The 14,664-nt window shown below is 37.7% G+C and overlaps 1 protein-coding gene across 1 annotated transcript in view; it reads left to right on the top strand.

The window, feature by feature from the left end:
• The window catches only part of COG3 (component of oligomeric golgi complex 3), a gene marked incomplete at its 5' end in the record, with an annotated part of 27,523 nt that extends 16,106 nt beyond the window's left edge, over positions 1–11,417 (top strand). Inside the window, 9 exons of the mRNA XM_010076371.1 lie at positions 1–119; positions 1,689–1,778; positions 3,658–3,778; positions 5,913–6,001; positions 6,101–6,235; positions 7,467–7,542; positions 9,028–9,155; positions 10,058–10,156; positions 11,388–11,417. Of these exons, the coding sequence (XP_010074673.1) occupies positions 1–119; positions 1,689–1,778; positions 3,658–3,778; positions 5,913–6,001; positions 6,101–6,235; positions 7,467–7,542; positions 9,028–9,155; positions 10,058–10,156; positions 11,388–11,417 (887 nt within the window). The remainder of the gene's footprint in view (positions 120–1,688; positions 1,779–3,657; positions 3,779–5,912; positions 6,002–6,100; positions 6,236–7,466; positions 7,543–9,027; positions 9,156–10,057; positions 10,157–11,387) is intronic.
• Between the last annotated feature and the right edge of the window lie 3,247 nt (positions 11,418–14,664).

Genomic DNA, 14,664 nt, shown 5'->3' with positions numbered 1-14,664 from the left:
CAGAATCCCTTCATCCCAGGCACCAGACCACGATTTCACCAGCAGATCTGCATGGAATGTGGTATCCTACTGTCAGAAGGACTCTTGTGTGTCTCTCCAAACTGTACAGATGCATAGATGTATGCAAAAATTTATCTAATTTTTTAAGTGAAGTTATGTAGCACCATGTGTAGCATGTTATGTGTAGCACCATGTCTAAATATTTTAGTGTAAATTAGGAATTAGGAATGGACAATTACTGGCCTTTGTTATCTCTTAGTCTTTTTCTGCTATCTTTATGTAAAACAAGTGAACTGACAAATTTAGGTCTTCGTTTCCAATACAATTCTGTGTTTGTAAAATGACAAAAAAGGCACTGGTTTGTACATCTATTGCTTTTCCTATTGGAGAAATACTTAAGTGTCTGATGCTCAAGATACTTATCGCACCAAAGTTGAGGAGTGAAGAATAGAGAAAGAATAGGTTATATAGAATGATCTTATTGCTGAAATTACGGGGTGCATGTGTTTCTTGCTATGTGCTTTGCAGGACATCGGACAAGGTGATGTTTCTGGTCTTAAAAATTATGACTCTACTGCTTCTGCATTTTGAAAATGTGCTCAAAAATGTTTTGTGGCACATCTTTTCACCTTCCAAAATGTAGAAGACATTTCCAAAGTTTGATTTTTTTACGTCTAACAGAAACAAAAGTGATGTTTACCTCACAAGTATTTTGAGACTTGCCCTTTAGAATCTGATTTATGTCTGTCACCTAATAGCAAAAAAGGCTAATAAGTCTCTGAGAAACATAATGTGAGTGTTTTTGCTTTTCTGTATGTGTTGCATCTTTATTAGATACATTTAATGCATTAAATGCATTTATTAAAGATAAATGAGTATTTGCCCTTGTTTTCAGCTAGACCTTGAAGATGAGGTCATTTTTGTGTTGTTTGCAATGCTCATTTATAGTGCATCTGCACAGTGATCATTTTCTCACTGAGGTGAAAAAACTCTAGTTGAACTGGTATGTCTTGCCTGCACCATGTAGGTAGGAGAAGACATGAATGAAGACATGAATGAAGTGGCACTGGCAAGTCTTGGAGCAGTCAGGGCTATCACGTACTATGTTGCAGTGCTGGTGGAGGCGAGCTGTGTTCCTACGGCTGGCTCAGCTGTATGATCTACTTGCTGCAGCTTAATGAGTTCCTCGGTGTCACCTGAGTTGTGGCAGCTGTCATGTTTGTTTACTAACCTGACGCAAACTTGAGGCAGTTTGAGTTTGCTTGAGGTTAAGCTCACTCCAATGATCTCATGTCTATTGCAAGTATAAATTGTACACAGTTACCCTGACACATGAAACGTCCAGTCAGGTTACCCAGTGAGCATCATTCATGCTGTTAGCTGTGAACGCGTGAGGTGTCACTGACCGCGTCACTACCCGGGTGCACATTCAGAGCTGGGGGTGGACAGGGCATGCTTGAGTGTATACCTGTATCCAGTCCAAGTAAGTGCTGCAGCAGGCTTTTGTACCTGAATACTCCGTCCTGTCTTGCTGCATTTAAATGATATATTTGTAGGTAACTAATCTAGAGTTTTATGTGCCAGTAAGCACATCATTCACAAGCTACAGCTCTTAAATTCTGCTTAAGCTTTGCCAACAATGGTTTCTTTTTTTTTTTTCCTCTGGTCTGATTCCCTCTTCCCCGCAGAGGGCAGTGTTTCAGGGGTTATCGCAAGAGGCCTTATCCGCCTGCATCCACTCACTGCTGGGAGCTGCTGATTCCATCAGCAAAAACAAGGTCAGAATCTTTGCTTTGAGTATGATTTCTCCACACCCCCCACCCTGTATATCTAAAGCCGTGAAGCAGTGTTTCAGAATTCAGTTAAAATCTCTGTGAAAGCATGTTGCTCTGCCCCTAGAGACCTGATGGATTTGCTAGCTTTTAGTTGCAGTTAATGTATTGTAAAGCAAAGATAATGATTCACATGCTAGCATATCTGAAAAGGTGGAGTACAAATCGTAGCAGTCATGTTTACAGGCTGCTCTAAATCACATTAATTCAACCAAGTGATACCTAAAGAAAAATTTCTGCTAGAAGTCTCTGCTCCCTATATTTGTTTTCACTGCCTATTTGTTTTTTCTCTTTTTTTTCTGCCTCCATTGTTTGAATTTTCTAAAATCTTTCTAAGTATTAAATTCACTGGGAAGATTTGCTAAGTATTCTCTGCTCAGAACTGTCTGTTATCAAAAGGTTTGATCTGATGCGTTGCTTAGAGTTCGGTGGAGTTTCATCAGGTCATTTTAAGTTTAAATGTTGCTTTAAGTAGTTGGAGTAAACCTTATTTTTCCCTGTCACAATTCCTTTAATACAAATACTGTAATTTTTTCATTCCTAACAGCCAGGAAGTGAATTAAAAAAAAAAAGTCTTAGTAGGCTAAAATTGTTGGATTTGTATAAGCAGTAAATATTTAGTAATGAGAAAAGTTTTAGTTGCTATTAGAAATGAAGAGCTGTTTTGAAGTATTTCTTTTGAATGTCCTTTGAAAAATATCTGTTAAACATAGTATCTTTAAAAAGAAATGCAAACCACGTTTCCTTCTAGCTTGACGAGATAACTGTTTCGTATGTAATTGATTCAGAGTGCTACGTTAATTTATCCATTCCAGCACTTTATATTGGTTCAGCATTGACTTAAAGTATTGCAGAGAATGAAACTCATCCTGCAGTGAATCCTGGATAGATTGGCCCAGGACTAGGATCTGTACCACTTTTTTCTTGATGTGTGTTAATTTAACATTATCTGGTGAAATCGTGCATATAAGAGTAAAAAAACAAAAACTCAAAAAACCATTCCAGTTATTTTTAGTAAACATTTCTATTTGTTAAAACTGCAGATATAAATCTGATTTCTTCTTTGCTGTTTTATTTAACATATCAAGGAAAGTTCTCTTCCGGCTTGCAAAAGCAAATTTGAATTATTGAGTCCCCCTCCATTTTACCTCAATAAGCCATGAACTATAAAGATTAAAAGCAGCATGCAGTATGAAACACATATCTAAAATAACAAGCAGTGCACAACTGATGGTCTTGGTGGTGTGAACTTGGCTTTGTTTTGTTCTTTGTATCTGCTATATTGTTTAGAAATCAACTAAGCTTTGCTTTTAATTACATGAGAAAAATGCTTCCTAAGACTTTTGCACAATAACACAGTTAATGTTTCTGTAGTAACCTTGATTATCTGTCAGCCTTTTTTTTTTAATCATTGTAGTGATTAAAAAATTTGAGGACCTCATATTTTTCAACTATTAGTTATATGAATTACATGAAGTAATTCCCGGCTCTTATGAAGAATAAGTTTGTATCTTTCAAATAATGAATACCTGTACCTAATGTGGACATTTAGTAATACAGCTGTGTAGTCTAATTCTTCTAAGAAATGGGAATAAAGTCTGCGAAAGTAGAGCAATGTGTTAGGAAGGGTACAGGGGTGTGATTTGTTGATCCCAGAGTGTAGTTAATGGCACTACAGACTGATAGAAGAGGCTTGTTAGTAAGATTATTAGTATTAATTCTGTTACAGGAAGTAACTATGAAAAGTGGAAATGTTGAAACTTTGCTTTTCATTTAATTCTTTATTTTACATGTAATGTATGTTCTTTCTCTTGCCATGCTGTAGACCCAGGTTGATGGACAGCTTTTCTTAATAAAACACCTTTTGATTCTTCGGGAACAAATTGCTCCTTTCCACACTGATTTCACCATTAAGGAAATTTCCCTGGACCTTAAGAAAACTAGAGGTACTAAACAGTTGCTGGCTACAGAATGGGATGAGATTGTCCCTTAATGTGCCAGCAAAAGTTCTGGTTTATTTTATGTTCACTTGCAATGACCTGTACGCTTGTTCTAATCTCTTGCTTTGTTTCTATCTTCTCTGAAAAAAAAAGAGAAACATTCTCTTACTCAGTGTGATTCAAGACGTATCTAACAAATTATTTCTTTCTTGTATGAAATGTGTTTGAATGCTTTTTGCTGCTGACCTAACTTATTTATCCAGTCCTTTTTAAGAACAGCTAAGTAATATACATTTCTGTTGCACGGAGATGTCTTTCCCCTTTTCTGACCCTCTAAAGGAATATCTTTTGTTACCACTGTTTAGCAGGTGAATTTAAAAATACATAGTTGACTTGCCTAGAACAAATTCAGATTTCCTAGACCTTTCTGTGAGGTTTTGTTCAGGGAAGGATTTCTTACGTTGCAAGTTCAACAAGCAGTGTTGAGTAGTTTTATGCAGCAACCATGTGCGTTGTATGAAAGGAAGATAATTGGAAGCATGTCAAGTTTTTCTTCTTCCATTCCAGAAGAGAAAGCTGAAAAAATAACTTTTCTTTCCTGCCGTCTGTTATGCTGCTTTTTTAACTCTGAAGCAAGCAATTCTTACACTAACCATTTCATGTGTTGCATTTGAACATCAATGAAACCTCCTACCTGTTGAGTAGTTTCTAGTTGACTGGAGGTTAAAGGGCAAATACATCCTTTTGGTGCCTTGTCCTGGCTGACACACAAGTTTGTTCTCTCTTCTGTTTAACTGAATAAATTTTTGTGCCAGCCAGTGCTTTGCAGATGGTAGTGGTAAGTAATGGAGAACACTTTCTTTATATTGGGGGTTGGTGGTGGCGTTGAACACCTTGTGCTTAGTTTTTAATGTAGTGTAACATAGGCCAGTAGGGCTCTTATATTTGGGATGAGTTGTAGAAGAAAAATAACATGGCTAATAGCAGATTTACTGTGTTCTAGCCAAGCTTTCTGCACATAGATTTAATATTTAATTTGGGATTTATAGATAAAGACACACTGCTTAATGTAAAAGTCATGCTTCCACCCAATTTTTTTTTTAAAGTAGTATAATGCCAAGGTTCATACAATTGAAGTATACAGTGGGGAGAAGTGATTTCACACTGACTATCTCATAGGCTTCTAATCAAAAACTTAGGAGTCAAGCAAGTTTCTGGGAAATAATTCAGAGAACAAAATTAATCTTTCTCTGCAGTCTCCTTTAACTGCATAAGAGTACAGAGTCTTAGTTCAGTGCAAAACCTACATGCCTACATACCTGTATTCCCTCTTTGTTTAATGCCTTTGACATAATTTCTTTAACTCGTATGTTTTATTTCCCTCTCATGGTTTTATACAGCAAGAGGAGTGTAGAATGACTTTTGAAATGGAAAAAAGGCAGATGGATGTGTAGGATTATAAATGAATTACATTAGGGTGATAAGCCATACTGAAACTGTATTGGCAACTTTATTTTTCACAATTTGACTAGATTTCAGGTTGACAACATCCTGTTAACACAATAGGAATAATTTAAGTATCTTGGGTTAATTACAGAGTTTGCTTTTCCTTCTTGGGACTTCTGTAGAGACCATAAACATGTTTTGTATTGAGTCCTAACTAAAATTATTAAGCAGAGGAAAAGAGTTCCAGTTCAAAGTTATTTCATGCCACTGTACTTGGTTTTCCCAGGCAACATGGGCCAAATTCTGCATATTGTTCTTTAACTGCTTAACTACATAGCTTATGGAAAAGTCTTTGACTTGTAGATGTAGTTACAAAAGGAAAAGAGCTCACACAATTTGCATGCTGATAGCACTACAGCTAGTATCAGTCATTTGTTAGGTTCATGTAATGTATTTATCTGTTTAGACTGTGCAACTGTTAGATTCAGGTTTACCAATTAAAAATAGGGGATCAAGCTTTGTGTTCTTCTATGCATGGGCACTTGTGTATCCACACCTAGCGGTGGTGGAATCATGAATGTTACAGTCCTAATCATGCTAGGCCATTTTTTATGTGTCAATGAGTGATTAAAGTTTTTAATACCTGGAACTGAATCTCATTGACTTATAGCATGAGTGACTTTCTGATTTACAGATGCAGCATTTAAAATCCTGAACCCTAAGACAGTTTCAAGATTTTTTAGACTAAACAGCAACAATGCCTTGATACAGTTCTTGCTGGAGGTAAGATGGAGTCTTATTGCCTTAAGAAAAATTAGGTAATTTAAGCAGGTGGTGATCTCTGGCAAATAAAAAGGAGAGAATTGTTTTCTTCTGTTCAAGGGTACTCCAGAAATCAGAGAACATTATATTGACTCTAAGAAAGATGTGGATCGTCATCTGAAATCAGCTTGTGAGCAGTTTATTCAGCAGCAAACCAAACAGTTTGTAGAACAGCTGGAGGAGTTCATGACGAAGGTACAAACATGTTGTATGTTCGTTAACCTAACTGAAATACTGGTAGGATGAGGTATTTAGTATTTAAATTGGGTATAGAAGAAGCTGCTAGTTCTGTCTGATTGTCTGAAGATGATGGCATTTACCATTATAAGGTTGTGCTTCCCTTTAAGTTCCAGCAACAATTTTCCAGGCATTTTTGAGACGAATGGATTAAAGCAACGTCATAGTTTGTTTTTAGAAGCAACCCTTATGCTCTTCAGTCAAGAAGGTTTAATGTTTCATTGAGTTGAAATAGGTCTGTGAAAGTTGGCAGGAGCTTTTCTGTTTACAGGAAAACTCCTACCTTGACTGAATTTTTAAGCCTTCAAAAAGCAGTCTTGGGTCGTGCATGTTCTTGAGAGAGGTCTCAGAGTATGGCTGTGAACTGTGTTAAAACTTTCTGTTCTCAGCATATTTTACACCAGTGAGATGCTTGCTGAGCAGGATTTTCCTCCCAAGTCCTGTTTGTGACAGAAATTCCTGATGAAAGTTGGTCATAAAGATTAGGAACCCTGGGGGATAGGAACAAAAAAGATGTCTTGTTACAACACACTGCTTCCTAGAACCTGCTCTAGAGCTCAGGATTTCTAGGCATCTTGAGAAAACCACACAGCAGGATCTATTAGTTCTGGAAAATGAAAAGTGTGATGTAGATCCTTGTGTACCAAGAATAAGTGGTTTTACAGCATGACATACAAGTAATTGGGGTTACAGCATTGCGTGTACATCATGAATATTCCAGGTGCTTTTTTTTGAGAATTTAGAAGATTACAGTGTTAAATTTACTGATGCCTGTCATGCTGGGGTGAGGGGCCAGTGGCATGTCTAAAATATATATGGGTAACTGGTGAGATTGATATTTTGTCCAGGTGATTCCAGTGATTCATTGGGAATCTGGGGAGTTTGACTTACCTGCTTAAGTGTAAATCTCTTTTGAGGTTTCTTTGTATCCTCGGGTGCCTAAGCATCTTTGTAAATTTAATCCCATTTTGAATTTTATTTTCCAGAAGTGATCATGATTCTAATTTTGAATTGCATTTCTGTCAAGCTGCTTCCCTTGTGTGTTGTTAAGTCAGTGCATAGAAGAGAGAGCGTGGGGGAGATTCTGTATACTGCAGTATCTAAGACTTGTGCAGTTGTTGCTTGATCACTTTTTTATTAATTCAACTGAAAGAAACATAATTTTGTTGATTGATTGTATTTGTTTTAGGTGGCTGCTTTAAAAACAATGGCCACTCAAGGAGGTCCCAAATACAGCCTTTCACAGCAACCTTGGGCGCAACCAGGTATTTGCTTTGTTTTATATTCATGTTACTTCTGAGATGCTTGTGGGCTAATAAAGCCACGATCTTTTACTACTTTGAGACTTCTTCTGAAAGTTTCTCATAAAATGGAGGAAAAGACCCTTTCCATTCCCCATTTTTAGTAGAGCAATATAAGCTGCCTTATATGGGGCTCAAGTATTTCAAAATGTCTCTGTGCCTGACTTCTAAAACATAACAATCTGAAAAGCTGTCCAGAATAGTTTGGACTGTGAGACTGATTGCTTTGGAAAAATTCTAAACACCTAAGAACTGTCTACCTTTTTATTGAAAATCCTGGCGTCTGTTTTTACCTGTGCGCTGATTTAAGTGTCTTAAGATACCTCTAAATCAAAAGCTGACAAACTTCAGAATATGCATTTAACTGGTGCAGTAGATGAATAGCTTGAGTATTTCTGAATCTGTGACTGTTCTTGCATGAAAACAGCATTTCTGCAACTGCATACAGAATGTGCTTAAGGAATTACTTCATTACATTAATATAAAGCTTTTGCCTTTGTAGGAAAAAATGAGTCTACATTGAAGCTTTTATTGTCTGTACATTTGTTACCTACTTAATTTTCAGTTTTCCTGTCACTATGCGAAAATGGAATCTGGCTTTGTTCTCTTCTTAAGAATTCAAATGTGAATGCTTCATAGGAACATTTGGAGTAGTTTAGATGTTCTTGGGTTGTTTTGCTCTTCACATTATAAAGTTGTGCATCTAGGTGACACTGAGAAATCTGATTATGAATTGGAACCTTCTGTTACATCATGTTCTTAAAATGCAAAGCCAACCACGTTCATTCATAATTCAGTGCTGCTCCATGGGTCAGATACTCTCAAGGGCTAACTTGAGCTTCTACTTAAAGTCTGCTTCTTCAGGAGTATTTTTAATATTTGTTTCGAGTTAATTATGTGTGTAGAGGCAGATTTAAGCAGAGCTTCTGCTGTTTCTTGGACTCATTTGTTTGGAAAGCAGGATTAAGTAGAAAATTTAGATACGGTAGAAACTGAGGAAAAAAAAATTAATGTAGTATTTTAACTTCTTTAATTTAAAGCTACGAATGGATTTTTCCCCTGCCCTTTAAGCAGGTAAAACCATTAAAATATCTGGCAATAAAGAAACAAGGTCTTGTCTGAGAGAGGATTCCTGCCTGTTTGATTCAAAATCCAGATGGCTGTGCAGCCTTTCTTTTTGCAGACATAGCCTATGGTCAGTAAGAAGAATTTGTGATATGCTGTTCTCTTTACTAGTGCTGTTTATTCCTCAGCAGTTTAATTTCCAGGCAAGTTTTCTGGGGGGGGGGAGGTATATGTAGAACTTGGTTTCTGTTGGAAGATTGCAACTTCAGGAACCTCAGGAGGATGAAGTCACTTGCAGAAACATGTAGGTGATATTCTGGAGTGTAGATTTCAACTAGCAGAATGCCATTTTAGCCCATTAACCCTGTTTTCTTTTACTTTCAGCAAAGATCAATGATCTGGTCTCTTCCACTTATAAGACAATAAAAACAAAGCTGCCATCAACGTTACGAAGCATGTCATTGTACTTGTCCAATAAAGATACAGAATTAATTTTGTTTAAGCCGGTTAGGGTGAGTATTGCTAGATGTACCTCAGCATGTTTTCCTATAGCTGTTGGGCCTTCAGTTTGCTAAAGACTTCAAACGTGTTTTGTGGAATTGTTCACCTTATATTTCTGTGTGTGTATGGTTATACATATATTTATATAAAGCTATGTATGCATATATTTATAAGTGTCTGTATACAGTCACACATACATGCACATATCTTTAGAGTTACTTTAGGCTCTACGAGTCCAGTCAATAAACATGTGACAAATACCATGCACATGTAATAGTGAACAGACTACTACAGTCAATGTGGTGTCCCTGATATGAGAAGCCTGTTGAATAGACACATGAAATGAAAAAAAAAATCTAATAATATGTTTTATAATGATATGTTTAAGCTTAAAAAAAAAAAACCGCTGTCCTGCTCTCTGTTGTATTCGGTGTACGTAACACACTCACAGGTTACAAGGAAGCAGCTGATTCTGTACATTCTGCACATCTTCTAGTCAGCACCATATGAGCTACTATAAAGAAAATTAACTGTCCCAGACAAAACCAGTACAACTTCATCAGTAATGCATGGGCAGAAGCACTGCCGGCAGAAAGGATGATACAGGGTCAATGGTAGACCCTCAGTAAACCCACCAGAAAGAACCAAGTTTGAGGTCTAGGCTTCCCGGTTAAGTTGTAGGACCCAAGTGCTTCAGCTTAGCACACCTTAGCTGAAGTTTTGTCTCACAGCCAACATGTGTGCCTTGTGGCTGTTTTGAGGCTTATTTTAAAAGAAATGCCCTTAAAGCTTGTCAGCGTCTCCCTGCGTGGTCACTTCAGTAGCTATTCCATGTACATTGTGCTTATTCTGGTTCATGTTTGAGATGGGTGTTGCGTTGTAATATTGAGTTTTTTCTTCTTTCCTTTAAAAGACTAACATTCAGCAAATGTTCCAGAAACTCCATGGTTTGTTAAAGGAAGAATTTAGTAATGAAGATCTCCAGATCATAGCTTGTCCTTCAATGGAACAGGTAATGTTGAAGCTCCCTGTTTTGTCAGTTGCTCTTTCATATGACTGGCTTTTTTAAAACATTAATTTTTGATTTTTAGAATTTTCAGTGTTCAGAATCCTTATTTATTTATTATCCCCCTTAGTCCTGGATGGTTGAACTCAGGACTTCATCTGAACTCTAGGCTCTCAGCTAAAAGGGGGTTTTGTTTGGTTTCTTTATGAATATCCAATAGAGTTGTTAAACTGAACGTGATGATTGATGTTGCTGTGGATTGAGTTGTACACCATCATGGCAGAGTCTTGCCATTTCTGGGCATTGTCTTTTTGGAGAGATATCAAAGCTAGTAAATAGGCTTAAAAAAAGGCTCTGCGTGTGAAGGCAGTCTTGCTTTTGACAAATACAAGAAGGAACAACTTTTACATTTAGGAAACACGAGAAAGAATTACAAGGGTTCATTTGAAGTAAATTGCATTGGGAAAATTTGCAGATGTTTATGGAAATGTAACTCTACATGATAAGGTCTTCGGTCTCAGAGATGATTTGGGTTAAGAATTCTTTGTGTTAGGATGCTCTGACAGAAACCAAGTAGGTTTTGAAAAATCTTGCTTTGACCTTAGTGGTCCAGGGAACGTGGATAAAATTGTGATTATCCTAGAATGCCAATATTTAAACAGATAATCTAGTTTATGAATTAGAGGACATTGACTGCACTGGATGTGGCCACAGGGACATGTGATAGTTAACCTGGAGCACAGAGTGATTGTTGCACAGGAGGGAGGTGGGGTTATCCTAAAGGAGGTGGCTTCCTCTAATTGTTTATCTGTTAATCCTTAGGATCACTTCTACAAAACTGAAGTGTATGGGAAACCATATTTTCATCATGTAGGAAACAAGTATTGTGAAGCATCCCAAATGTGTTTCAGATATCTAAGATAAATGTTAATGTTTTTTGCCAGTGCATATAGTTTTTGGATTTCCTTGACAATGCATGAAGTAATTTTAGAAATTTTGACGCAGTAGGTTGTGACTGCTGAAGTGTCCAGTCTGCATGGTCAACAATCGTGTTTTAAAAAGCCTGTGAGTGGGCATTTGGCTGGAAATTTTGGCCAGTTGTTTTGGAGCTGTCTTCTCGTGATGCGCCTAAGACTCTGTGTGCTTCCTAGGAATCCTGTTTAAAGGTTAAAATATAAGACACCAGTTAAGAAACGTATCTGCTCTGTCTAATGTAAGCTTTCCTTTGGTCTTTCAGGTGAACTTACTTTTATCGATGTCCAAGTAGCCCAGCACTGAGGCTGCTTGAAATAAGCTTCACCTGAATGCCAGGCAGTGAAGGGACTCTGAAGACATTTGCTTGAAGTAAACGAAGGATCCCACTGTGCAGTCCAGCCCATGTCAAAACTATTCAGGCTGATTAACCCTGTTTTAGGAAAAAAGACAAAACCAGTTTGTTAAAGGTCTTCCTGTTCATTGGCTGGAGAAGTGGGGGGTGAAGAAAAAAGAAAAAAAAAACACCCCTTTGCTGATCATTGTTACAGAGGATCAGTTACTGCCTTATCTGGATGTTTTCAAAGTTGAAATCCTGGGGTTTTTTATGTAAAAACCTTTCTTGCTTTCCTTTATTAAGCTGATGTATGCAGTGAAAAGCTGCACTTTCAAAGACATGCCGGAAATAAAGTGCAGAGAATCAAATAGGAGCGGTAATAGGTATTTGTAAGGCTTGGAGATAAGCACATTGGTATGACAATTTGACTTAAGCAGGCATGCTACAATTTTTCTTTAACTTCCCTGAAAATCCTGGTAATCCACCACGTGCTTGAACATAATTCAGAGGTTCTTAGTTGGGAAAACTTTATTTCCCACATGTGAAGCATTTCTTAAAACACTGGATGTGCTGTTTTTCTTATATTTTTTTCTATTGGGAGCTGTGAGATGTGACCTGAAGTTTCCTGCTCTAACCTTCCTCCCTGTGAAGAATCTCAGTTCCTTGGGATTTGCAACACAAAGCTGTGCAATATAATTTCTCTGGTTTCTGAGGGAACTGCATGTTTTCAGATGCTTTACAGCAAAGCTTAGCATTGAGATTCTCAGGCACTTTAGTTTTAGGTTAGAGTTGGTTTTTTGCCTTATCCGAGACCAAAAGGTGGTGTCTCATTGTTTAAAGTGGGGACTGGGACTCCTACAGCCTTTGTGCACTGGAGTTAAGGGCTAATAAGGGTGTGGGGATACCAGAAATTGAAGGTGCAAACCTGTCAAATCAGCGAGGTAAACAGGGGATAAGTACTCGGTAACTGGTAAGCAATGCATGGTGTTCAGTATGCGTTAATTGGTCATTGTTTTGGAAAGCTGAATGCTAAACACTTGGCTGTTAGTGAAATGAAACACTACAAGCAGTTTTAGGGTGTCTCAGTGATAAGTCTTTATTGTGCAGCACTGCAAAAGAAAAATTTGGTGACTTACATGGCAGATTTTTGATTTATTTGTAAAACCTGGTTTGTAGTTTTAAATACATAGAGATTTTCATGCACATCGGTGGTGTTTTGATTTAATAATTATCCTGTTATAAATCACAAGGCTGGAGATTAAGATGGTAGGATTTAAAGCTACCACAAGAAGTGTTGCAGCAGTGGTGCCGAGGTGCATAATGGTACTCCTAGGACTTTACATGACTCCTTAAAAATTAACTAAAGGAACTAAGAAGGAAGAAAACTTGCCCTATCTTTTTACGTATGTAGAAATAAAGGCTGTAAAATAGTGTCCAGTGCATTGTAATATATGTATATTTGTTTTTTTATAAAGTTTTACAGAAGGACTGCATGGTTGCTGTACAGAGTTATGACTGACTTAATACAGACCTTGTACAGAAGAGACATGAAGGGTAAACCATTGCAATAGTCACTCTTGTACTTGGGATCTTCTCTCTTTTAAAAGAGTACCCAGACAGCTCTAGGACAGCTGGTTGAAAGATTAGAAGAGCAATCAGTTTATACAGACTGTTTGCTAAATGAACATTTGTTTAAACATGTACAGTTTCAGATATTTACATTTACAAATAGTGTAAATACTTTCAAAAGATTAATTTAAGATGCTTTATATTATCTGACTAGAAACTTGCTGGTTTTAATTTTTTTAAATAAAAATGTTGCCTCCTATTTTGGTCCAAGAGTAAAGCTTTATTCTGTATCCTGAGACTTATCTGTCAAGATAACTGTAATACAGAGACAATAAACATCCTGTAAGCACAGGTGGTGCATTGCTGAGAAGAAGTGTTCTTTTTTAGCAGTAGGAGAATTCACTTTATTTGGCACAGATGTATACCTGAGTGCTGAATGTACAGCTAATTGTTAAAGTAATGCCTCTTTATGGTTATAATAAAAGTAAATTTGTATTTTCTTTACTGACAAATGATCTTGTATGACTAAATGGTCTCTTTGCTTGCAATTTTGTTACGGGAAGAAACCACAACTGTAATACAAGAACATATTTTAACTAGTTGGCTTTTACTAAGAGAAAACTTGGGAGCTGGTGGCAGAAATCACAAGTAGTATTGTATTTAATAGCTGTTCTTGTTGCCTGGTTACTCACAGACCCATCTGCCCATAGTTTCTCATTATGACATGCTGTTCTTCTGGCCCTTGGTATTGTAGAAACGCATCATCCAGAGGCTTGTGGATTGTCCCCTGTAATGTCAGCATGAAGCTTCCCTTCACCCTCTGGCTTTGACAACTTCATGAATGAACTAACCTAAAGAAAAACACTAATTTTTTGTGGAAATCAGCTTCTGTCTGACTGGTATGGGGCAGCGATGTGTGGCCATTGCTTCCTAGGCACTTGGAGCTTCCTAAAGAGGTTTGGCCCTTTGGATTGTATCTCATAAATGAAGTGAATGCTGAGGCAGCTGGCCAGGCATTCACACTTCTTTTTGTACAACAGTGATGCCCACAGCATCGTCTATATGCTGTGCCATATGTTTTCCAAGCAAACCCAATAGTCACTTCCTCAAACTGTGCGTGTGTGGTGTTGACAAAGTGATGCAGGTAGAAAAAGGGAAAAAAGCCTGTGCTGCTGAAGCAACTCATGTGATGACTGCAGGTAGATCCAGCCGTGTGCACAAACACTGCTTTCTCCTACCCTCATGCATTTTTATCCTCATTGAACACTAAAACCAAGCCAACACTGTGGAGTAAATGAGATCTTTGATACAAAGACCTCTGAATAGAAAAAAAAAAAAAAAATCAGTTGGCCACTTTTGGTAGCGGCCAACTGTGCCCCTAAGGCTTACCATCTACCACCAACTGGAGCCCTGACACCCAAGAGGCCCCTTGTCTTCCCTCTCTTGGCTTACCTCTGGTCCCTGTACCCAAGCTGCTGTTTGTCATCCCCTCTCCACCAGCACAGGCGTCTCAGGCTGAGGGGCAAAGTGGGCTCATCGGTCACACTTGGAACAAGAAGTTCCCAAAGTCCAGTTCATCAGCTGTAGGAAGGAAGCCATCTCCCTCAAAGGACTGCACATTCAGTGTGTAACCCCT

Source organism: Pterocles gutturalis, unplaced genomic scaffold (genome assembly GCF_000699245.1).
Source record: "Pterocles gutturalis isolate BGI_N339 unplaced genomic scaffold, ASM69924v1 scaffold25533, whole genome shotgun sequence".
NCBI classification, from domain to species: Eukaryota; Metazoa; Chordata; class Aves; order Pterocliformes; family Pteroclidae; genus Pterocles; species Pterocles gutturalis.
The sequence above is the reverse complement of the archived record's forward strand: the minus strand, read 5'-3'. Positions and strand labels throughout refer to the sequence as shown.